The sequence below is a fragment of the Phaseolus vulgaris genome, chromosome 5 (genome assembly GCF_051622355.1).
Source record: "Phaseolus vulgaris cultivar YP4 chromosome 5, ASM5162235v1, whole genome shotgun sequence".
Lineage (NCBI taxonomy): Eukaryota > Viridiplantae > Streptophyta > Magnoliopsida > Fabales > Fabaceae > Phaseolus > Phaseolus vulgaris.
The window spans coordinates 44297885-44323525 of record NC_143502.1 but is presented as its reverse complement, the minus strand read 5'-3'; the positions used below and the strand labels follow the sequence as shown (position 1 = coordinate 44323525).

Sequence of the window (25641 nt, the reverse complement as noted above, 5' to 3'; positions counted from 1 at the left end):
CTATGAATCACAAATTCTTTTGGTAAGAGATAGTGTTGCCATGTTTGTAATGATCTCACTAAGGCATACAATTCCTTATCATAAGTGGGATAGTTTAAGGAACCACCATTTAATTTCTCACTAAAATAAGCAATTGGATAACCTTTTTGCATCAAAACAGCTCTTATACCCACATTAGATGCATCACATTCAATTTCAAAAGATTTTGCAAAGTTTGGTAATGCAAGAATGGGGGCATTAATCAATTCATGCTTAAGGGCGGCAAAGGCTTTTTCCTGTTTTTCTTCCCATTTAAACCCAACATGCTTTTTAACAATCTCATTTAGGGGTGCTGCCAAGGTGCTAAAATTCCTTACAAATCTTCTGTAGAAACTAGCTAGGCCATGAAAGCTCCTAACCTCACTCAAATTTTTAGGGATAAGCCATTCTTGGATAGCCTTCACCTTTTCATAATCTACCTGAACTCCTTTGGCACTTACCACAAAACCCAAGAACGCAATTTGTTCAGTACAAAATCTGCATTTATCAAGATTAGCATACAACTTTTCTTTTCTAAGAACATTCAAAACAGCACACAAATGTTCCTTATGTAATTCCAAACTAGTGCCATAGATCAAGATGTCATCAAAATACACCACAACAAATTTGCCCAAAAATTCTCTCAAAACATGGTTCATTAATCTCATAAAAGTGCTTGGGGCATTTGTTAGCCCAAATGGCATCACACGCCACTCATACAATCCATATTTTGTTTTAAAGACAGTTTTCCATTCATCCCCCTCCTTAATCCTAATTTGATGGTAACCACTTCTTAAGTCAATTTTTGAAAATATACAAGCACCGTACAGTTCATCTAATAAATCATCTAACCTGGGAATAAGGTGTCTATACTTGATGGTAATATTATTGAGTGCTCTACAATTTGTGCACATCCTCCAAGAACCATCCTTTTTAGGCACCAAAATAACTGGAACAGCACAGGGGCTCATTCTCTCTTACACCCATCCTTTGTTCATCAGTTCTTCTACTTGAGTTTGGATCTCCTTTGTCTCTTAAGGGTTGCTTCTATAAGCTGGCCTATTAGGAAAAGATGCTCCTGGAAGAAGGTCAATGTGATGTTCAATTCCCCTTAGGGGTGGGAGTCCTCTAGGAACATCACTTGGAAACACATCCTGGAATTCCTACAACAAAGAATCAGCACTAGGAAGAAAATTAATTTGATTAGAATGGTCAGCAACCAAAGTATTATTTTTGCAATAAAGTAAGTAAAGGGGTTTGCTAGAAAGTAACAACTTTTTCACTTCATTCACTTTCAGCAATCCACTCATTTTTTTCTCTTTTTAGGTGTTTCACTCTTGCTCTGTTTAGGTATTTCACTCATCTCTCTTTTCTCTTGGACTCTCTTTTCTCTCAATTTGATTTGATCCTCACACACCTCTCTAGGAGATAAGGGTTTGAGAATGATCTTCTTATTATTCTGCATGAAAGAGATTTTATTGGTGAAACCATCATGAATAGTCTTGGTGTCAAACTGTCACGGTCTCCCTAACAAAATGTGAGTTTCCTCCATTGGAACCACATCATACAAGACATTGTCATTATATTGTCCTATGGATATGTTCACCTCCACTTGCTTACTCACTATCATCTCTCCATCTTCACTAAGCCATTGAAGCTTGTATGGCCTTGGGTGCGGTTTTGTCTCCAAATTCAATTTGGTAACTAGTCTTGAGCTAGCTACATTGGTGCAACTTCCTCCTTCAACTATGAGTGAACATATTTTCCCTTCAATGGAACATCTAGTATGGAAAATATTTTCCCTTTGGGTTTGGTCCAAAGCTTGCATTTTGCTTCCTAAAAGCCTTCGAATCATCAACATATCACCCTCCAATGCATCCAACTCCACCTCTACATCCTCCTTCTCTTCTTCACTTGAAGGTTCACTATCTATTTGTCCATTTGATAACATGTACATAGTTTTTTTTGTTGGACATTCTGCAGCATAGTGTCCCCTTCCTAAGCATTTGAAACATTTTACATCACTTGTCTTCCTTTTAGGTGGTGAATTATTATATCTATTAGATGACTTCCCACTTGAAGACATGGTCGAACTTGAGGGAACTCCTTTATCATTCCAGTTGGAATTATTATTATTGTTAGAACTCCTCCTCATGATTCTTTTCCTCTTGAGTTGTTGTTCTACTTGGTTAGCCTTGTGCAACAAGTTCTCAATGTCAACATACTCTTGCAGCTCCACAACATCCCTAATATCGTAGTTCAGTCCATTCAAAAACCTAGCCATGATTGCTTCGTTTTCTTCATTCATTCCATCTCTAATCATAGTTACCTCCATCTCTTTAAAATACTCTTCCACACTTTTATTTCCTTGAGTCATTCTCTGGAGCTTGAGTTGCAAATCCCTATTGTAGCCTGCTGGAATATATCTCTTTCTCATAATCCTTTTCATTTCTGTCTAAGATTCTACCATGGGTTCTTCAAATCTAGTTTTGTCCCTTTGGTATTTATTCTACCAAGTTAAAGCATAATCTGAAAATTCAGTTGCTGCCAACTTCATCTTCTGTTCCTCATTATACTCATTGCAAGCAAACACATGCTCTACTTTAATTTCCCACTCCAAGTAAGCATCATGATCACTTTTCCCATTGATTGTGGGAATATTTAATTTTATTCCATCAATTCTCAGAGTTCTTTGTTCTCCCTCATTTTCTCTTCTCCTCCTCCTATCTCCCCCTCTATTTTCTGGATTTACTTGTTGTGCTTGCTCCATTTGATCCAACCTCTCATGGAGTCCATCACTTTGTTGTTTCATTATCCTTTCCAAGTGTTGTGTTAAGGCTTGCATCTGCAGTTGAGAAAGTCCACTATCTGACGATTCCCCTGCCATGCTCAAGTAAACAGATTACAAATAACAATAAGTTTGGGCCTCACACCACTTTCTCACGTGTTTACACTCAACACTCGTGTTTCACACAATAAGGCTTTTTTTTCTAATGATCACACTGTCTTTTACCACTCTTTCTCTACTTAAGGTTCTTACAAGAATCAAGCAATCGATAATCCAGAATCACTTTCAAAAGTAGCAATCAGAATCAATTAAAAATAATAGTAAAAAACAAAATAGTGAAGATCAATTTCATTATCAACAAACAAGCAAGACAATTAAAAAACAGCAAGCAAAACAATATATAGAGAAAATAAAATATGTAGACATGCCACTTTTAGAACTTTTAACAAACATCAAGTATGCACTGAATCAGAGCTATTTTTTTTCTTCTCTTTTCCTCTTGTTCTTTTTTTTTCTATTTCTGTTTTCCTCTTCTTCTTCCTTTTTTTTCTTTTCTTTTTTTTTTCTTTTTTTTCTTCTATTTTTTTCTTTTTTTTCTGTTTCTTCTTTTTTTTTAAAAAATAAAAAATAAAAATGAACAGTACCGTGAACAGTAATGAGGAAAAAAATATATTGGATGCACAATTATATTATGACTCAAACATTTGCTCTGAATACCAACTGATATGAATCCAAATAGAAATGACAATAAAATTGGGAATTTAGGGTTACGGAACGGAATAAATTCAGAACAGTAACAATAGAAACCTGGATAAAGGAAGGCGCCACAAACAAAGTTTGATAAGCTTAAGGATGATCGCCAAAAGAATTGGTGGATTCTTGATAAGATCGCAAGATGTAGGGAAAAACCCTAGCAGAGAAACACTCTCTAAAATTGTCAAAATATTCGTTCCCCTATTCTGAGTTCCAATAGTGTATAAATTACAAGTTTAGCTAGAGGTCTTTTCTTGTTTGTAAGAAAATAAGACGAAACTACAATCCTTATATTTCAAGAAGGATCATTTGCTCCAGTGGTTAAGTTGATACTTTCCATTTGGTTCTGGGTTCAAATCCTACTTGAGGAAAAAATAATAATATTATTCTATTTTTAAGGATCCAAACATGTTGTGCATGTAAGGCTTGGTCAAATTCCTCCTCATCAGCAAGCAACCTTTGATCCATTTGATCCATATACTATGAAAACCAGCATTATGTTCCCCTATTATTGTCTTTTAATTATTTTTTCTAGATTGTTATAGATGCATGATTAATCTTTAACACTTTTTCCCCTATATCATGTTTCTTCACACAAAAATTTCTAGTTCCTTGATTTTCTTGATGGCTTACATGATTACCTAAATTATTTTACTAATTTTTAAATTCTATCTCTTATTAAACCAACATGTTATGCATTTCATACATATTCTACTTATTGATCACGGTATTATAGGTCATTTGAAATGCGTTGAATAATTATGAGTTTAAAATAGACTATATAAAAAAATCCTCATTCATAATCAAGATCTTTAATGTTGCTACAATTTACTCATGGTACTTTACCCATCAAACAAGGTTTCCAATCTTGTTTGTTGGGATGACGGTTGTTTATTAGGATCCCTCATCTCTTTTAGAATGAGGTTTTGTATTATGAATTAAAGCAACCCTAGTACTCCCATTTTTATTTTTTTATTATTAATTATAAAAAATATTTTCAATCACTAATTTCTTATCAAAATTTTATTTTTTTCATTTGGACTAGGAATTTATCTTTAAAGTTTAAATCCTAGAGACCTAAAAGAATATAAGTAAATGAATACAAAGTTTTAATTTGAAGTTAAATTACTTGATTTGATTATTATTTTTAATTAAAAAATAATAACTAATTATTATATTGATTAGTAGGTAAAATTTTGATAATTAATGTTATATATCAATTTAAAAATTATTTTTTATTTTTTATTAATAATAAAAATTACTTTAAATATCAATAAATTTTTAGTTTATATTATTTTTTATCTTTCAAAATATTTTTTATTAAATATGATGAAAATAATTATTCTAAACTGAAATATGATGAAAATATTATTCTAAACTGAAATATCATAAAGGTGAAAATAATCCTGGACACGTCAACGTCAATTATTGTACAATAAAATTTGATTTTGAAAAAAAATGACAAATGAAGTAAGAAATTAAAAAGAAAAGAATGGAAAAGTATGAACGACAGAAAAATTTAAAATCAAAAAAGAAATAAAAATAATAAGAACATATGAAAAGAAGAAATAATGTAAGGAAAGAAATGAAGTAAAAGTCTATTTTTTATACAATTTTGTTGAACACAATTTCTTTTATCTTATTTTAGTTAATAATAGTTTTAATTCGATTCATGATGACGTGGAGTCGTGTAAAAAACTACGTGAGAAAGACACACATGTATAAATTAACCTTTAATAGAGATGTTAGTTATTTGTTGATAAAATTACCACAAAAGAAAAATAACTTGAGGAATATTAGATTTATGTTAAAGTTATGAATAATCTTTTATCAAAGGTTTAGCTTTTAAATGTGAACATTAAAATTATCAAATGTAGATTTGGTGCTGAGGGCATGAGAAGAAGGATTTGTGGATTCTAAGTATGGAGGATGGAGGGATTTTTTGGTGCAAAACGAATTTTAGATCAGATTCTTTTTGGTGGTGGAACTTGAAAGAAATTTGGTCTCTTGAGGGTTAGAAAGATAAGTTTAAGATAATTTTATGGGAGGTATGGAACGGGAGGGAGATAAGATTATAGGAGGACAAATGGGCGGGAAATATGTCTCTCAAGGTCAATTTTTTGAGGATGTTCTTCATTTGTTCTAATAAAGAAGCTTATCTTTGGCAAGTAGGGGAGATGATACTTAATCTAGAGTGGTCTTGGAAGTTGGAATGGAGAAGAAACTTGTTTGAATGGAAAAAGAATCAGGAACAATGGTTAATGTATCTTTTTGAAGAGAAAAAGATAAGGGAGGATAAGGAGGATTCTTGGGTTTGGAAGGATTGTGAGATAACAGTGTAACAGTGTATCTGCATATACTATTTTTAAAGAAGATGCTCAAGCGGAAGAGAAGGATTTGTTTGTGGGCTTTTGGAGGATAAAGGCACAACCATCATCACAGCTCGTAGTATGGAGGATTTTGGAAGACAAAATAGTGACTAAAGTGAATTTGGTGAGAAGGGAGCTAGGTATGATTAGTCACATTTGTTGTATGTGCGGGGAGGAAGAGGAAACTAGCTTTGATTGGTGTCTTGAGTCTCGAGTTTGCACGATGTCTGTCAAAAACTATTAAGAGATCTAGTTTATGAGTCGAGGGCCTTTAAAAGTTCAATTGTAATAAATGATATTTGTATTGTTTGTGTGAGGAAGATGAACATTAGTCTTTTGTATAAGGGTTGAGGTATCCCAGAAATATCTCTTATTTATTCATTTTTTTCAATAAAAAAACATTAAAATTATTTCATGTTAAATGAATTTTTTTTTTAATTAGTTTATACATTAAAATTTAATTTGAATAGATATAAATATTTTTTTAAATAACACTTTTTTTATATTATATTGTGTGATTATATAATTTTTATTTAATATGTAAATAATTAATTATTATTATATGATATTAAAAATAAAAATTGATACTGTTTAACTTAAAGAGAATAAAATATTTTTTTCTAAAAATTTAAATTAAAATCTATTCATTAAAAAATATTTAGTCATATATTATTGAAATAATACAATTTTCGTAGTTAGCGTAAAGAAAACAAATTTGAATTACGAGGATTTCAGGCTTGAGATTTGACCATCTTACTTCTTTTGACTATCTTACTTTTGACCATCATACTTACGACGACTAGTGGTCTAAATTGATTAGTAAATCAAAAAGTAAACATTTTAACTTTATTTATTTATTTATTTTTCGTAGAAAGAAAGCTTGAATTCAATTATTGTTTCATATATCAAATGGCATGTTTAGACAAGTTTTATAAATAATTCAACGAATAAAAATATCACAATAAAATTATTAAACAAAAATTAATTTTGAAAAAAAATAATTATTATAATAATTAAATTAGATATTATTTTAAAAATTAAAAAAAATCAAAATTAGTTTATATTATTGTTAAATAATTTATAAATTGGTTTCTAATTAGCTACCAAAGTTTTAATTACCAATTATTTAGATTTTAAATTTAGTAGAAAAACATTGATAGCTAATTAGATACCAATTTAAAAACTATTTAATAATAATATAAATTAATTTAGATACTAATTTTTTTTAATCTTTAAAATAATTTTTAATTTAATTATTATAACAACTAATTACTTTTTGTCTCGATTTGTATGGAATGATTTTTTTGTGTGACATTTTTATAAATTAAAATTAATTTGTGTATAAATTAATTTATAAAATATTTTTAATTCTAAAGCTTTACCAAACAGTGTTTGCTCAAATTATATTAGTAAAGCATTAGTCTTAACAACCGTGGCCAAATCGGAACCAACAATTTGACTATAAAGATTCAAGAAAACATATAAATGTTAATGGAAATTATTGCGTCACTTTTAATGAAAAAAACATGAAATCTTGATTATTTATACGTAACTCTAAAATAAAAATTTTCATATTTTTATAATAAATATATTATCATTATTATTACATCAGAGTTTAGAATAGCAAATTATTACTTTTATTATGTTAAGAAATAAAATACTTTTTATTATACTAAGAAACTTTAAATTTAATTAAGAATTATTACATACATATACAAATTCATAAATAAATTTAGTATTACGTATAATATTATCTATATATTTTTATCATTAATAAATTCAGCATTATATAGAATTATTATCTACATAGAGTTATGACATATTCATACAAAAATTACCTATAGACATCTATATATATAAGGTTAGATTCTCTTTATTCACTACAAGAAAAATATTAAATAAAAATTAATTTTAAAGAAAAAAAAATAATTAATTACTATACTGACTAAATTAAATATTATTTTAAAGACTAAATAAATTTTTTATTCTAATTAGCTACAAATGTTTTAACTACCAATTATTTAGTTTCTAAAATAATCTCTAATTTAGTTAATATTGTAATTAATTATTTTGGTATCTAAAAAATAATTTTTATTTCATGGTTTTCTTATAGTAATTATCCATAAACTAATAATAATTATAACAATATTAATATTAATAAAAAAAATTATTATTGTTATTCATATTATTAATAATACTATTATTCTTAATATTTATATTAATATTATTAGTAATATTATTTTTAATAATATTAATATTACTAGTAATATTAATAATAATAAAATATTATTATTATAAAAAAATATAATAATATTGATAATAATAATAATAATAGTCATAATAATAATGATAATAGTTATAATAATAATATAACAATAAAATTTATTTGATGTAGTAAGTATAAATTTTATAATCACTTATAAACTTGGTTCCATCCAAGTACTATTATACAAAATATCATAAGATTTTTAATATTGTTCTAAATCAGATTTAAATTTTTTGTTTGGCAATCTACCTTAAATTTAAAGAAACATTTATTATATATAAAAAAAAAAGTATATCCTTATACATACTCTTATAGAAAAAGAAACACTTGAATTTTCTTAGTAGAATTTTCAAAAAGTACATTCATCAATAAAACAAAAGAATTGGTTATTAAATGGTCAAAATAACTAATTAGAAAATAAGATTTATCGCGACCTTGAAAAGTATCTAATTGTACAATTATTTGAATAATTCATTTAACTATATCTTTTAGATTTAAATATATATTTAATTTCTTAAATTTGAGTTAAATTTTGTTTAGTTCTTCAAAATTTAAAATTACTTTTTTAATCTTTCAATCTAAATCCGAATATATTAATATGTAAAAAGTTATCGAAACAATTATTTGAAAGCAAAAGAAACATATGCCTAGATATTTGATAATAAAATGTAAACTTTGAAATAAATTTCCATATAAATTTCTTGCAATTATTTGAAATTTGTAATAATATTTAGGGCAAAATAACTAAGAGAAGCATTTTTATAATTATAAGATTAAAAATTTATTTTAAAAATTGGGAAGCTGAAAGATAAACTGATCCAAATTGAAAGAACCAAAAACATTGTACACCTTTTTTGTAAATATTTTAAATTTAGAAAATCTTAAATATTTTTTAACAGTCCTAAGGTCAATGAAATATTTATAATGTTTTAAATTAAAATTATTAAATATTTTTTTAATTAGTCTCAGTAAGATGAATTTTAATAAAGCATTTATAATATTTTCAAAAGTTTAAAATTTCAAGAAAGTATGAATATTTTTTAATAATTAAAATATAATTTTTTTTAAAATATATAAAATAATTTTTAATTTGTAAATAATTAAAATAAGTAAACTTGGATTTACTATTTCAATGTAATTATTTAAATTTTGAAACATATATTTATATTTAAAAATTAAATTTTTTTAATTATACTATTTTAAAATTTTAAAAATTAATAAATTTAAATTTAATTATGTGATCCAAACTATTCATAGTTTAAATAATTTTAAAACGTATTTATAATAATTTTTAATAATTAAAATTGATGGTTTAAATTATACTCTTTTCATTCCAACTATTTCAAGAAAACATTTATAGAATTTGTTGCATGTTTAAAATTAAAAAAAAAACATTTTTTATCATTTTATATAATTAAGCTACAGTAATAAATTTATTTATTTAATATCAACTGTTTAAGATTGCAAAAATAAAATAATCTGTTAGATTCTTTTAAAGTATATATAAATATATTATGGGGGGTAAGTCATGTAATTTTTTTTTATAATCAAAGTTAGTATATAATTGTGTTTAATCTCAACCAGTCACAATTTTTAGGAAATAAAGTATAATTTTTTAATTAATTGAAAATATTAAATTTAAATTACTAATGTAATGTTAACTATCCCAATTTTATGCTGATTAAAAAAATTTTAAAAAAAAACTATCCCAATTTTATAATAACTTAAAAGTTTAATTTGTATAATGGAATCTATCAAGAATGTTTTGTTGAAAAATGATGTGTATGAAGTGGGTGAGAAGACTTATTATGTATTTCACAAGGACCATTACATTCAGAGACACTAAAATAAGTTATTATTAATTTAATAATGATATTTTTTTTATTAAAGTTGCAATGATTTATTTTAAAAAAGGAATGAAAGTCAAAACAAAGTAGATACTAACTAAAATCCTATGATAATTTTTCAATAGTAATAATAAAATTATTTTGTTGAAAGCATAAAAGTCAATTGAAGAATCTAAAAGTTGGACCAATCCAACAATATTCCATTCATTTTGAAGTTCTTCCCCTAAAAGACAGCATAGCGGTCTAATTTGCCTCAAGCGAAAGTGATGTATATTTCCATTTTTCTCTTTCTGTTAACTTCATGGAGAAAAATGATAGCTAGGAACACATATTTCTTGACTTATCTTACAATATTTAGGATGAATAATACTTAAACTAATATTTAAATATATCTCGATTAGATATTTAAGCATTTCATAATACATATGAGTGCAAATTTTACTTTATAAATTTATTTTATAAAGTTGAGTTAGACTTAAATCTATTTTCTAATATAGTCATTTCGAAACTATACTAAAGAGTGTTTGTTGAGTTTATCAGATCACCTACTATCGAACTGTTATCGGATCATTCATCATTCATAATATGTTATCTCATGTAGAAGAAGTTGTTACTCTGGACGTGAAGTGTGTTTCTCTGGACGTGAAGTGTGTTGAAGTTCGGCATCGTTTAAAGATTACAAAATTTCATATATGCAAATCTGAACTTGTGAAAGTGTAGTTGTTAATAATATTTTATTAACTTTTGACTAACAACAAAAATATGTTTTGAGCATGAGTTGAGGTGTATAAAGGTGAATCAACCAGTGAACTAGAAACTGCACTTCAAAGAAATTGATAGAGTGTTGTTGCGTGTTAGGTTTTTGAACTGTCATGGCAGAAACGTTGGAAACAGGTAGAGAAGTTGTGAATGGGAGAGAGGAGCATCATCTTAAACGGGAAGAAGAAGATGAGTTGACGTTTTGCATGGAAAAGATGGTTTCGTTTGTTGTTCCAATGGCTCTGAGGACATTGTTTGAGCTGGGGGTGTTTGATATCTTAGCCAAAAATGGTGGCAAACTCAGTGCAAAAGAGATTGCAGTTGAGATAGGTAGCAACAACCCTGAAGCTCCTGCAATGTTGGATCTGTTGATTTTGGCTTAATCCCAAGTCCCACATCAATGGGTTCATTGTTTGGGAAGAAGGTTTGAGGGTTATAAATTAAACTCTTCTCCTTCACTGTTATATATCCCAATTTGTAATATCTTCTCTCATAATAATAAAAGGGAGTTGTTTTTGCTGTGCTCGGAGATTAGGCTAAACAGGCCGAACTCCGTTAACAATTTTCGGGTGTGTTTTTTTCCTCTTTATCTCTTTTATTATTCCGCTTTATTTATTCAATATTATTTGTCGGGTAGCTCTGTTAGGGTTTTGTTTTAGTGGGAAAATTACCCGTTTTTCCCAACAAGTGGTATCAAGAGCCGAAGGTTCGCCTTGGGTTGTTTGAAATTATTTGTAATATTGAATATTATATTTTGAGTTTGTAATGGCAAATAAAGAAGAAGAAGCGAAGAATGTATCCAGAGTGTCGGGCTCCTCGTCATCATGGTCGAGGTTCCCGGTGTCCACTTTGAAATTGGCGGTGGAAATATTTGATGGCACTGGACATTTTGGCATGTGGCAAGGAGAGGTCTTGGACTCTCTTTTTCAGCAGGGTCTTGATATTGCTATTGAAGGAGAGAAACCAAAAGAGGTAGAGGAGAAAGACTGGAGTATCATCAACCGGTTAGCATGCGGAACTATTCGATCCTGCCTGTCCAGAGAGTAGAAGTACGCTGTAAAAAACGAGACTTCTGCACACAAACTGTGGAAGGCATTGGAGGACAAGTTTCTGAAGAAGAGTGGTCAGAACAAGCTCCTGATGAAGAAAAGGTTGTTCCGATTTGACTACCAACAAGGTACTACTATGAATGCACACATCACTATGTTTAATCAATTAGTAGCAGACCTGTTGAATTTAGATGTGAAGTTTGAGGATGAGGATTTGGCTTTGATGTTGTTATCATCTCTTCCTGATGAATTTGAACATTTGGAGACTACGCTCTTTCACGGGAAGGAGAATGTGTCGTTAGATGCTGTTTGTTCTGCTTTATATAGTCATGAATTGAGAAAGCAGGATAAGATGAAAACCAAATCAACGACATCAGAAGAAGCATTGGTGGCAAGAGGCCGTCAGCAAAGCCAAACAAAGGAGAGAAGAGGGATGTCTGAGTCTAAAGGTCGAGCCGTTGCCAAAGATGAGTGTGCTTTCTGTCATGAGAAAGGACACTGGAAGAAAGACTATCCAAAACTGCAGAAGAAAGAAAAGGTTCCGCAAGATGCAAATGTTGCAGAATGCAAAAGTGATGTGGAATCAGATATCTCTTTAATTGTCTCGCTTTCAGCATCATCGTACCCAGATGAGTGGATATTGGATTCAGGTTGTACCTATCATATGTGTCCCATTCGGGATTGGTTCTTTGAATTTCAAGAACTTGATGGCGGGGTTGTTTACATGGGTAATGATAATCCATGTAAGACAGCTGGGATAGGTTCAATCAAGCTGCGGAATCATGATGGATCCACCAGAATTTTGCGGGATGTACGGTACGTGCCAAAGTTGAAGAAGAATCTCATCTCATTGGGGGCTTTAGAATCTAAAGGCCTAGTCGTGACGATGCGAGATGGAATTCTTAAAGCAACTTCAGGAGCACTGGTGATGTTGAAAGGCGTGATGAAGAACAATTTGTATTACTATCAAGGTAGTACAGTGGTGGGGATAGTAGCGGCAGCAACTTCTAGCTCTAAGAAGGATGCTGAGGCAACGAAGTTGTGGCATATGAGGTTGGGACATGCTGGAGAGAAATCCTTGCAAATTCTTACCAAGCAGGGATTGTTGAAAGGTACGAAGGCTTGCAAACTTGAATTTTGTGAGCATTGTGTTCTGGGAAAACAACGAAGAGTGAAGTTTGGCACTGCAATTCACAATACCAAGGGTATTCTGGATTATGTGCATTCAGATGTGTGGGGACCTGCCAAGACTCCGTCAATCGGAGGTAGACATTATTTTGTCACTTTTGTGGATGATTTTTCCAGGAGAGTTTGGGTGTTTACTATGAAGAACAAAAATGATGTGCTTGAAATTTTCCTTAAGTGGAAAGATGAAGTTGAAAACCAGACAGAAAGGAAGATTAAGGTTCTCCGAACCGACAATGGAGGAGAATACAAGAGTGATCTGTTCCTGAAGGTATGCCAAGATTGTGGCATAGTTCGGCACTTCACTGTTAGAAAAACACCACAGCAGAATGGGGTGTCAGAGCGTGTGAACAAGATACTTGTGGAGAAAGTTCGTTGTATGTTGTCTAATGCTGAGTTAGGCAGAGAGTTTTGGGCTGAGGCTGTGACATACGTTCAACATCTCGTCAATCGTTTGCCATCATCTGCTATAGATGGAAAAACCCCGTTAGAGGTATGGTCTGGAAAACCTGCAACTGATTATGATTCTTTGCATGTTTTTGGTTCTATTGCATATTATCATGTGATTGAATCAAAGTTGGATCCACGGGCAAAGAATGCTCTTTTCATGGGCTTTAGTCCTGGAGTGAAGGGATACCGTTTGTGGTGTCTAGAGGCAAAGAAGATGATTATCAGCAGGGATGTTACCTTTGATGAATCTGCCATGTTAAAGAAGGTAAATCCAGAAGGAGCTGATAGTACTCCACAACAGGTGGAGTGTGTTCGGAAGCAGGTGGAGTTTGAGCAGACAGTGGTGATCCCAACACGAAATACCACAAGTGACTCTCCTATGGAAGAAGAAGAGTCAGATGAGGAAGAGGTTCCTACCCAAGAATCTCAACAGCAATCAACGCCAATTGCAGTTAGAAGACAGAGACGAGATATTCAGAAGCCTGCTCGTTTCATGGATATGGTTGCCTATGCACTTCCAGTTGTTGATGACATTCCATCCACTTACCCAGAAGCCATTCTGAGTTCAGAGAGTGGTAATTGGGCAGGTGCGATGGAAGAGGAGATACAGTCTTTAAAGAAGAACAAGACGTGGAAGTTGGCACAATTACCAAAAGGTAAGAAGGCAATTGGGTGCAAATGGGTATTTGCAAAGAAAGAAGAATTTTCTAATAAAGAAGATGTTCGCTACAAGGCAAGGTGGTTACAAGGGCCAAGTTTGAACATTGTTTAGACTTGGTTAATATTTTGCACATTTGAAGTTGGCGCCCGGAGGCGCAAATTTGAAGCACTGTAAAGTTTGTTTTTGTTATGTTTTGAGAAGATTTGTTTTAGGTGGGACTTGAAATTAAGCCAAGGTGGAGATTTGTTGATTTTGGCTTAATCCCAAGTCCCACATCGATGGGTTCATTGTTTGGGAAGGAGGTTTGATGGTTATAAATTAAACTCTTCTCCTTCACTGTTATATATCCCAATTTGTAATATCTTCTCTCATAATAATAAAAGGGAGTTGTTTTTGCTGTGCTCGGAGATTAGGCTAAACAGGCCGAACTCCGTTAACAATTTTCGGGTGTGTTTTTTTCCTCTTTATCTCTTTTATTATTCCGCTTTATTTATTCAATATTAATTGTCGGGTAGCTCTGTTAGGGTTTTGTTTTAGTGGGAAAATTACCCGTTTTTCCCAATAGGATCGTCTTCTTACCCTTTTGGTTACTCATTCTCTGTTATCATGCTCCATCACTCAACAAGAACCACACCCTCAGAGGTTCTACACCCTCTCCCCTGCTTCCAGATATTTTGTTACTGATCCTCAAGGTGCATCATTGGGATCCTCCATCAAATTGCTTCTCGACCAGATCTTCTACAAAAGCTGGTTACTTTTTCTTACCCCTCTTCACTGAAACATAAATCTTTGCTTAATTCTCTGTTGTTTTTCGTTTTGTTTTGAGGCAATGAATTATTGAGTGATGGGGTTTTGATTCAGGGGTGAACTGAAAGGATCAATCCTAGAAGGGGGTGTAGCATTCGACAGGGCTCATGGCATGAATGCCTTCGAATATCCACGTGTGGATCCCAGGTTTAATGAGGTTTTCAACAACGGTATGACAGGCCTCACCACTGTAATTACGAAGAGGATTCTTGAGTTATACAATGGTTTTGAGCATGTCACTAGGCTGGTTGATGTTGGTGGAGGTCATGGGGTCAACCTCAAATTGATCACATCCAAATACCCTCACATTCAAGCTATAAATTTTGACTTGCCTCATGTAGTGGAAAATGCCCCCCTCCTTTCAGGTATTATCTATGATTATTTATTATGATGAATTATGAACTATAAGGTTCGAACATTCCTCTTAAATAATATATCCGTGTCGGACACATATATTGAACACTGGCACACAATACTTGTAGGACACGTAACCAGCCATGAAGAATGTATTTTTGTTTCAAAAGAAACTGAAACATACTTGTGCACATAAATTTTTATTGTCAATTTATATAATTTTATAATCATATAATACATAGATTCGTGTCTTTGTGTTTTACAATTTAGAAATTATACGTATTTTTGTGTCTATATCGTGTCGTATCAGTGTTTGTATCTGTGTTACTTTCTGACAAACAAATAATAAACTCAGAGTTATTTTGGTCCTGCAGGTGTAGAGCATGTGGGAGGAGACATGTTTGAAAGCGTTCCTTCAGGAGATGCCATTTTTATGAAGGTGGGTTTGCTTATTAAGCTTTTTCAACCAAAGTTATATATATGCATCTAAATATTGTAGCAGAATGTAATATTTAAAAAGTAATTTTTATGTTTAACTATTGCCTGGACATAGATAACGGTTTGGTGATCCTATTCGACTAGAGATTAAGACATTTCATAATATATATGTGGGTGTAAACCCCATCTTATAAGTCAGTTTTATGATATTGAGTTATGCTTAAAGTCTATTTCTTAATATGATATCAAAACATAACTAACTATTGTTTGTTGGACTTATCAAACTATCTACTATCGAACCAACCGTTATCAGACCACCATAATATATAGTTTCGTATTATATAAGTGGGTGCAAATCTCACCTTATAAACAGGTTTTATAAGGTTGAATTAGATTTAAAATTCACTTCTTAATCTTATAATAGTATGTTTATCACACGATTAATTGACATCATAACCATGGTGGATAAAAAATTTCAGTGGGTACTTCATGATTGGAGTGATGAACAGTGCGTGAAGCTCTTGAAGAACTGCTACAAAGGGATTCCTGATGATGGAAAGGTTATTGTGGTGGACTCAATTGTGTCAACGGTGGCTGAGACAAGTCTTGCTGCTAAGAGTGCTTTGGGATATGACCTCATAATGATGACTCAAAACCCAGGAGGGAAAGAAAGAACACGTCAAGAAATCATAGAATTGGCAGAAGCATCTGGGTTTAGTGGGGTCAGATTCATATGCTGTGTATGTGGCAACTGGGTTATGGAGTTCTACAAGTAATGAATATTATGCAGAATGTGATTTTGGGGAGTGAAATTCTGCAGCAGAACATGGGAAACTAGATGCTTAAGACGATTTCCATGAATAATATGTTATCATAAAGGTTCTCTTGATTTTTCTTTTCAATGAAGAGGACATGTTGGAACTTCTATTTGGTATATAACTGTTGTTTCCTCTTATTAAAACTCACAGGAAAAAAAAATAGAAATGCAGGTAAAAAATACACAAAAGCAACCCCTTCTAAATTTTTAATAAATTAAATTAAATTTCACAATTTAAGGGTGAAGAAATTTATTTTTTACAACATTTGATTTTATTTTTATTTTTTACAATGCATAAAAGTAACATTGGTACTACTATTTACCAATTTTATTTCAAAGTTCATGCAAAAAAATATAAAAATAGAAGAAAGTCATACAAATTACTAATAATATACTTTTCTAATAATTAAATGAGTTTTTAATTTAAAAAAATCTTATAAAACCGACTCATGAGATGAGTTTTGCATCCACTTATGTACAATAAATTGCCCTCATGTCGATGTGGGATCTCCAACAATAAATTTATCTATTAAAAACTAGGAATACTCATATTCAACTTAAAATAGAGACATACAATGCATATATAACATAAAGAATCACATAATATGTCAAGATTTATGTTTTAATTTTTTTTTTAGTTATGATTAACTATTATTATTGTTTTCATTTTACTTAACTTTCACAAAAAAGAATCACATCAAATATGTAACCTTTTGGTTTGAGGGTGAACTTCCTTTCATGAAAATGGTTTTGTAGCAAGATATATCTAACAGTAAAAAGACCATACTTATGCATTTTGGAAAGCATTGTAGATTTCTTTTTCCACAAATTGTTTAGAAACATTTTTTTGCTTTTAAATAAGGTGGTCAAGTTATGTTGTTAATTAGGTCAACTTATACATATAAACAAGATTTATATATTTTAACATGTAGAAGTTCTAAAATGGGTTTGACCTTGTGTATTAGCTTAAAAAGTTGCCAAAACTCACTTAAGTTTAATTGGATTTTTTTTTATCTAATATGTTATTTAAAATAATAATAATATTTTTTTGAAAATAATGAAAGTATTAAAAATATTTCCAATAATTCCCTTTATGGTCTTATATATGTGCTCCCTTTGCTTCAACTTTTGAAGTGACTAATATTATTATTGTGTTGATGCTCTGTTTTACATGTTATTTTAGCAAGATCCTAACTAAGCTCTGGCAGAAAATGAAATGGACTAAATGATAAGGTATCCTTCAAATTCAAGGATTCAGTTTCCATGCATTAACTAAAAATGTTAACCTTGAAATTCAGAAAGGGATATAAACATATATATAACTGAAGAAATGTATATCTTCTTGAATATATTAAAAAGATTACACTTATTTGGAGGCTAGATTACATTACATGGGATGAAGTATGTTGGTCAGAAGCTTACTGGGACAAAATAAAGCACAGCTGCAACTTCAACAAAATGCTCACTGCTTTAGCTGCTCCCAAGTATTTCGCTATATGTTTCTTTTACCTTTCTTAGAAAATTTTCCCTGTCACAGTAACCAAATTATGGAAATAAAACATTGATCATCAAGTTATAATTCATGCAACCAAATTATAGTAAGTTATCAGCAGAATTTGCTCTACCTGTCTGGCTTGAAAACTAGGTTCTTGTAAGCAAACCACTGCAGAGAAAGATAAATTGAAGATGAACTACTATTGATGATATCATTTTGAATTAAAAGCTTATTGATGATATCATTTTGAATTAAAAGTTGATTTGATGGTATCAAGAAGTGGACTTTAAATCTAACTCAATCTCATAAAATTGGGTTATGAGGTGAGGTTTGCATCCACTATAAAGAATGAAATGTTCCAATCTCTAGTCGATGTGGAATCTCCAACACACCCTCCTCACATCGAGAGTGACAGCTCGTATGCGTGGGACAACATATTATGGGTGGTCTGATAACGGTCTAATAAACCCAACAAACACTTGTTAGGATAAATTCGAAAATGACTCTGATACTATTAAGAGTGGACTTTAAGTCTAACTCAACCTCATGAAACCAGTTATGTTATGAGGTGAGATTTACACTCACTATAAAAAATGAAATGTCTCAATCTCTAGTGAATGTAGCGATATCCAACAAATGGACTTACCCCAGTGTAGCCAATGCCTACTACCTCAAGAACTCCAGGAATCAAAGGAAGCCTATCAATTGCCTGTTACAAGTGATAATCATATCATTGCTTAGGTTACAACAACTTAATAATTTACCTCAGAAACCACTTGATGATGATGTATTTGATGGAAATTCTGTATTAAAAGAAACCTACTGAGATCATTCCAGCTGAGCCCCACAATGCAACAACACCAGCCACTGCCAATGAACTCACTGCATATTTATCTTCAACTTTCTCCCACTAGCCAACATTAATGAGTCAAGTCAGAAACACAATAGCAAGGTCACATATATCATCACCCTTTTATCAGATAATTTGAGATGATCCTTACAGCTTCTTGAATAGTCTTCACAATCTCTGGCGTCTCAGCAATAGCAGGCTCTGTTGTGGCAACTTCTGCTGCTGGGGCCTCTCTTGTGGTAGCCATTCCCATAACATTTCGAGCAATCTTGCGGCCTGAAAGAATCAAACTTGAAAAGTTAGTACCACTGAAGAAGCAAGGCTAGAAATATCCATGATTCACAAACTGATGGGCATGACACATTCATGCAGAAATTAATCTTCACAACTCATACTGAAATTATAAGACATTAAGGTGTTTGAAAAATGTTAATTTGACAACTGCATACTGAAAGATTAAAGTTTATAACTCTGATTTGATCAAAACAATTTTAAAATTGTTTCAAGTAAAAATTATTTCTCTTTTCAATTATAATCTGATACAGAAACTTGAATGTGATAACACTTATGTAAGTGTCGTATTATATAACTAATTGTGATGATTTTTAATAACCGTCATACTAAAACTGTCACTACATATAAGTTTTCTTTTTAGTGAAAGCTTTTTTAGGTAATTCACTTACAGAAAGCAGCAGTCTTGGAAGGACGAGTGTGAGAGTGCAGGGGTGGTGGGGGAAGAGTGGGAAGAGTAACACATTGTGGGGAAGAAGCTGGTGATTGCCTTGGAGGCTTGGCATCAACAAGGGTGGAGGAAGAGGATATAGAGAGGGTGGGGGAGGAGGTTGAGGCCATTGTTATTGTTCTGCAACTCCTACTTTTAGTGTCCTATGAAGATTCTGAGGCTAACAGGGAAAGAATATAGATTATGTTGTTGAGATATTTATTTGGTGTGTTTGTAATTTTGCTGGAAGTTCTTCTGCCACAGTTTGAAGTGCTGAACCACTCATTTCTCTTCATTATGGATAGTGTGTGTGATGACATGGATGCTAAGATAGGGCTTTTATGGTTTTTCCTTGGATACAATGTGCTTGCACTTCCTCCAAGCCTCAAATCATGCAAAAATATCTTTCTTCTAAAATGCTTTTTTTCATCAACTCTTTTCTGGCTCAAAATACACCTTCACAAAATATCCAGCAAGCAATGTACTGTCAATCTGTAATGGGAAATAAAGATTTCCCCAATCATAATTGGTAAAGTTTGGTGGCTAAAGGATAAAAGAAAAAAAATGAGGCAAATTCTTTCTACACCCAACATTTTTTAACCTTCACCCAACAGAATTTTCAAATTCCAAAAATACCCTTTATTCCAGAAATGAAAATCCGAAATAGAAAATAATACATTCTGGAAAAAATAGATCTGGAAGAGCTTTTTGTATTCTGGAAACAAAAATCAAAAGTCCATTCCAGATAAGAAAATCTGTAATACAAAAAATAATACATTAAAGGTATTTTTGTCTTTTCTAATGGAATTGAGTTCGGTAATATGGTGCAGGAAACAATTGCTAAAAGGCAGTTTCTTCCTGCACCTCTATATTTTTCTTCCTACATCCCCACAATTTTGTAAATTCTGAAACTGACTCCCACAATTTTGGGATCTGGGAGTGTGCTGCGGATTCATCAATCTGAAAGTGAATCATGTTGCATTCCGGATGAGGGGGTCTTCTGGAAGCAAAGTTTGCATAAATTATTGATTTCTGGATTGCAGAATCTGGAAGCCTAATTTCTATTATGGATTGGTGGATCTAGAATGATTTTTTTTTCAATTATGGATTTCTGAATCCAGAATGCATATTTTGAATTACGGATTGACGGATCCGGAATGATTTTTTCAATTATGGATGTTTTGCATTTTTTTTATTTTGGATTAACATTATCATTCATGTACTACCGGAAGCATCAATCCAGAAGATTACCGGATGCGCCAATCCAAAAATTTACCGGAAACGTCAATCCGAAAATTTACCGTATTTCATAATCCAGAATAAAAAAAAATGTACAATTTATAGAGCGACACTTTTGTCTTTGCGCAAGTGGGGGTGCAGGAAGAAAAATGTACTGCCTTGCCAAAAATGGATAATGGCCCAAGGATTGGACTGGAGTCTATGGACCCAAAGAGAAGGAGAATGGCCATTGGGTTCTGCACCCCCAGTTTGAAGCTGCAACCCCATGAGGGTAGTCAAATATAATAAAAAATGTCCCTAGTTCAGATTTATAAAACAACCTTATTTTAGATTGAGTGATAATCATAGTATATTTTGAAGTTTTGTACACATTCCAAAATTACGAAAATGTATTAATTCTTAAATGTATATTTCGAGATTTAAAAATACATACATTCTAAGAATATATTTGAGAATGTGAATTCTAAAAATTATTTTAGAATATCCATTTTAAAAATAGATCATGGAATGTGTAATTTGAAATATATTAATATATCATGAAAGGTGTACAAATATATTTTTGGATATAAAAATATATTTTGATATCTATTTCCAAATCTTAAAATGCATTATAATTTTTTAAAGATAAAATTGAAAATTTAATTTTATGTGGGGGTGAATAAATAAGGTTGGAGAATTAGGATATATTAAGCCTACACTGGATGCTTCTTTGTGCGCACAAGTATTTAACTGTCCTATGTATATACAAAAGTGGACTGTTTCTTCACCTCCATATATGTTCTTCTGCCACCTCATATAAAATGTGAAAATATCTTTTTATTCTTCTTGTGCCACCCTCATAAAGTAGCTTCCAAATTATATAATCGAGACACGCATTTGAAAAAAGACTTTTGAATTATATAATTTGAAAGCTAAAAAAGACTTATAAGTTATATAGTCCAAAAATTAATAATACATTTGAAAAAAATTTCTCAATTATGTAATCTGGAAACTAAATGCGAATTTGAAAAAAAGACTTTTAAATTACATAATCTGAAATATTACAAAGGGATATTTTTAGAAATACGAAAATTTATGGAAGCGAGAAAAGAATATATGGACTTGCAGGAAAAAAAAAAGTCACAAAATGATATGGTAAGATAGGTGGTGAATCAATTAAGGGGATTAGAACATATATACAACTCAAGGGTTCTACTCTGTTCAATTAATAAATGACTTTAATCGTGCAATATCTGTAATTTAAACAAGAAAAAAAGTGTTTTTAGTTAGTTATATTTTCATTTAAATTATTTTAATTCTTATATATATAATAATGAATTTAATTCTTAAACAAAAAAAAATGAACTTTACAAATTTCTCTCATAACTTGGCAGGGAAGAAACAAACAACTAATATAGTGGAAACATATCACATAATTTTATTTTAATTATTAAAATGTCTTTGAATTTTTATAAAATGTAAGGTAGCATGTTAAATGGAATGTGATTAACTTTTTACCAAAATTTCAAGTTTTCAATTGAGGTAAATGATTTTATTAAGTAAAAGTGACTAAAAAGACGTGTATTTTAAAAATTAAAATGTATTCCGTGTATATAAATTAAAGTACAGAAGTTTTGTTGCACACCCCTATTTTATTTATACATATTTTATCGTTTAACTTTCAAAATGTCACATATTTTATTATCTTATTGGTTGAATAATAATGTAGAACTTCAAAACAACATAGATAATTGATAGGGAAGAAAATTGAATCTAACACTTTCCTACTTAACTTTTAAATTTGATTCTAACATCCAACTTTTTTAAAATTTTGCAGGAAGAACACTTTGCTACAATATGGAAGATTATGAACAAAACATTATAATGTTTTTGTTTTTTTCACTTTTGGACACTTGCATTAAAAAGTGATTATTCCTTTACCTATTTAGTTCTGGTTCTTCTCCACTATGCACTAATCAATCACATAAAAGGGAATCGGATTCACAACAAACTTCACTCTCAAAATCAAACTCCAACAGAGGAAGCTTCATAGATGCTATGCCCACCATTGAAATTTATACCATTGTTCATTTATCTGTTATCCTTTTATTAATTTTAGATTATATTAATTATTATATTTTTAACTATACCATTGTTGATTTTATTTAAGATTATCAATTGACCTTATTATGAAAAGATAAGTCATTAGCAAGCATCACATAATCACCAATACAAAAGTAAAATTTCAACTTTTTGAAAGATAATTTTTTTTTTAAATACTACAATAAAAACTTATTAATTTAAGAAACATTAAAAGCTTGTCTAAATCGAATAAAAATATTACTTATATTCCTTAATTTGTATATCATTTGAAGTATGTAAATAGAATAACCAAAAATAATAATAATAATAATATGTTTATGAGATATTTGATCATCTCACACAATGCACTGATTCCAATATCTAAAACACCACTTCTCACTTGTCTATGGTAGCAGATGCAAAAGCCTGCTATGAAAATTAACTTCTCAATTATATCCCAATTATATCCCAAATCTCCCACGACTAGAAATTCTTCAACATCGCAAAATCGATTTTATAAAGTTAAATTAAATTAAATGATTTTATATAGTTAAATTAGACTTAAATTATTAATTTTTATGAAGTTAAATTAGACATGAAATAACACTTTACAAAATGTCTTACTTTGCTGCACCAAGTGCCATAACCATTGCAACACAATTGAAAAAACTCCAGTCACAAACAATTTGAGGACTAAGAGAAGAAACACACATGCCTTCTCATTCTGGTTCCTCTAAATTAATATACAATACCACATAAACCTTGTACACTGCAACTTGAAAATTCTTTCATTTTTACCTTTTCTAACACACTGAAGTTGAAAAAAAAACTAACTCTTATATATGAATTTTCTGGTTTTGAGGGGAACAAAAAGAAAGAGTTGCAATTATTACACTGAATCGATGACAGAAAAAGAAAAGGTAGGTTGAAGAAGACATCATACATCGACATCGCAGGGTGAAACTCCGAGGAGAGGAACTGGACCCACCAACCCTTTCTTCAAACCCATCAACACATCGCACTTCACATACAGTCCATAATGAGCAGTTTTGATGGCACCAGCCTTCCACCGAACCCTGCCCTGAAATATCAGCCTCAGACCCACCACCCCATAAGCCTCGTCCACCACCAATCCGTTTGAAACCTCAACCGACACCGGCACCGTCGTCCCTCCGATCACCGGAGACACCGACACAGCGGTGTGTTTGCCCTGGTGCAGCGGCGGCAGCAGGACCTGCGGCGTTATGGCCTGGTTCCTGTAGGAGACGAAGGCGGAGAACCTGTCGTAGTAAATGGAGACACGCCTGTTGGGGTTCTTTATGAGGACGGAAAATTGCATGGTGGTCGACATGAGCGGTGGGGTGGTGGCGTTGAGGCCGTAGATGGCGGCTCCGATCACCGTGAAGCGGGGCTTGTGAGGACGGTAGACAAGCCAGAGCACAAGAAGAGTGACACCCGCTAAGAGGAGGAAGATGGTGATGCCTGTGCATGCTGCACGTCTCGGATCATTCGAGTTTTTGTCCTTCGACATTTTCCCTGTGTTGCAGTGTGTGACTTTGGAGTTTGGTAGTGAAGAAGAGAAAAAAGACAGAGAAATAAGAGGTCAATAGAGGAGAAGAATCTAAGAGGAAACTGTTGCATGCTTTTACTTCACATTTTTTCATATATAAACGTGTCTATGTCTGTGTCTCATTTTTATTTATTTTTTGCAACTCTCACTCTTTCTACACTTGAATCAAGTTCTGTAAATCATTATCCAAAAATTGCTTATTTTTAACTACCTCTCACCAAAAGAAAGATGCTGTAGTAATGTAATGGATCACAGAAGTCACAAAGGAGAGTTGGAATTGGTCACTTGGTATTGGAGTGCTTTTACATCTCTTTTCAGTCCAATTTTTCTTCTTCTTTACTTGTTATGCCTTTCACTTTTCTTTGCCTATCTCTTGCTAAGAATATAACTCAGTGAGTGTACATTATGATTCTGATTAGTCATCACTTCTTTTGCTGGCAATGTCTTTTACTTCCCCTCACCCAAACTCCTAACTCTTTATATGCATTTTTCTCCCTCATTTCACTTCTTCTGGTTACACTTGTCTTTTTCTGTCATGGGAAGATGAATGAATTAACAATGAGAATACACAAAAATAATAATAGAAAGAGTTTGCACTGGAATTTATATTAGGTTTGGAATTATAAAAAGTGGGAAGCAAATAAAATTCATGGAAATAATTTCTTTTTTTGCTGTGAGACCTCCAAAACTTTAATATTGTTGTCATTAAGGAATAAATTTCAATGTTATGTTTGGTGTCCTAGAAATGGAGAGGAGAGAGTAGATATAAGATGGAGTTGGGGAATATAAGAAGTTTTTTGGTAGAAATTAGTTAGTAAAAAAATAGTAAGCCTGTAGATCTTAATTTTATTTACTTTCACATCACAGTGATGAAAGGTAATGACAGCATGTGATTAAACAGTGATATTTATATTAAGGAAGTCTAATTCAGTTGATTTAGCAGAATGAATGAATTGTTGTAGATTTTCTAATTGAATAAAAAGAAAAGTGTGCTACTCTTGTTTTTTATAATGGATTAAAAGGATTTAATACTATAATATACACTTTTATCAGCAAAATAGTATTTTTAATCATAGTATACCTCTTTTTTCTATCCAAACCAAACAAATTTATAAAATATCTTTTAAATTTTCATTCTATTTTT

General features: G+C 31.3%; 3 protein-coding genes and 1 pseudogene across 3 annotated transcripts; 1 reads left to right on the top strand and 3 right to left on the bottom strand.

Annotated features, from left to right (window-relative positions):
- Nucleotides 1-1324: 1324 nt before the first annotated feature.
- On the bottom strand, nt 1325-2482 carry LOC150027735 (uncharacterized; annotated as a pseudogene).
- Nucleotides 2483-10857: 8375 nt separating this feature from the next.
- Nucleotides 10858-16669, top strand: LOC137822084 (isoflavone 3'-O-methyltransferase 4-like). Its single transcript, XM_090302975.1, has 6 exons — nt 10858-11158; nt 11920-11923; nt 14711-14895; nt 15007-15317; nt 15681-15745; nt 16224-16669. Exons 1-6 carry the CDS (start codon nt 10914-10916, stop codon nt 16518-16520), a joined length of 1107 nt encoding a protein of 368 aa, XP_090159101.1. The 5' UTR covers nt 10858-10913; the 3' UTR covers nt 16521-16669.
- Nucleotides 16670-17878: 1209 nt separating this feature from the next.
- LOC150027734 (protein CURVATURE THYLAKOID 1B, chloroplastic-like) lies at nt 17879-19939 on the bottom strand. Its single transcript, XM_090302307.1, has 6 exons — nt 19590-19939; nt 19058-19182; nt 18880-18966; nt 18703-18765; nt 18187-18224; nt 17879-18089 (listed from the first exon to the last, which is right to left on the bottom strand). The coding sequence occupies exons 1-6, from the start codon at nt 19756-19758 to the stop codon at nt 18032-18034; spliced, it is 540 nt and encodes a 179-aa protein (XP_090158433.1). The 5' UTR covers nt 19759-19939; the 3' UTR covers nt 17879-18031.
- Nucleotides 19940-23612: 3673 nt separating this feature from the next.
- Nucleotides 23613-24791, bottom strand: LOC150027733 (NDR1/HIN1-like protein 12). Its single transcript, XM_090302737.1, has one exon. It carries the CDS (start codon nt 24456-24458, stop codon nt 23865-23867), a length of 594 nt encoding a protein of 197 aa, XP_090158863.1. The 5' UTR covers nt 24459-24791; the 3' UTR covers nt 23613-23864.
- Between the last annotated feature and the right edge of the window lie 850 nt (nt 24792-25641).

Excerpts from the sequence above, each read along its gene's own strand:
- LOC137822084 (XM_090302975.1), top strand. The coding sequence starts at position 10,914 with ATGGCAGAAACGTTGGAAACAGGTAGAGAAGTTGTGAATGGGAGAGAG. Across the intron at positions 14,896-15,006 it reads CAGATCTTCTACAAAAGCTG|GGGTGAACTGAAAGGATCAA; the intron begins GTTACTTTTTCT and ends GTTTTGATTCAG. Across the intron at positions 15,746-16,223 it reads GAGATGCCATTTTTATGAAG|TGGGTACTTCATGATTGGAG; the intron begins GTGGGTTTGCTT and ends AAAAAATTTCAG.
- LOC150027734 (XM_090302307.1), bottom strand. The coding sequence starts at position 19,758 with ATGGCCTCAACCTCCTCCCCCACCCTCTCTATATCCTCTTCCTCCACC. Across the intron at positions 19,183-19,589 it reads TTCCAAGACTGCTGCTTTCT|GCCGCAAGATTGCTCGAAAT; the intron begins GTAAGTGAATTA and ends TGATTCTTTCAG. Across the intron at positions 18,967-19,057 it reads TGAAGACTATTCAAGAAGCT|TGGGAGAAAGTTGAAGATAA; the intron begins GTAAGGATCATC and ends AATGTTGGCTAG.
- LOC150027733 (XM_090302737.1), bottom strand. The coding sequence starts at position 24,458 with ATGTCGAAGGACAAAAACTCGAATGATCCGAGACGTGCAGCATGCACA.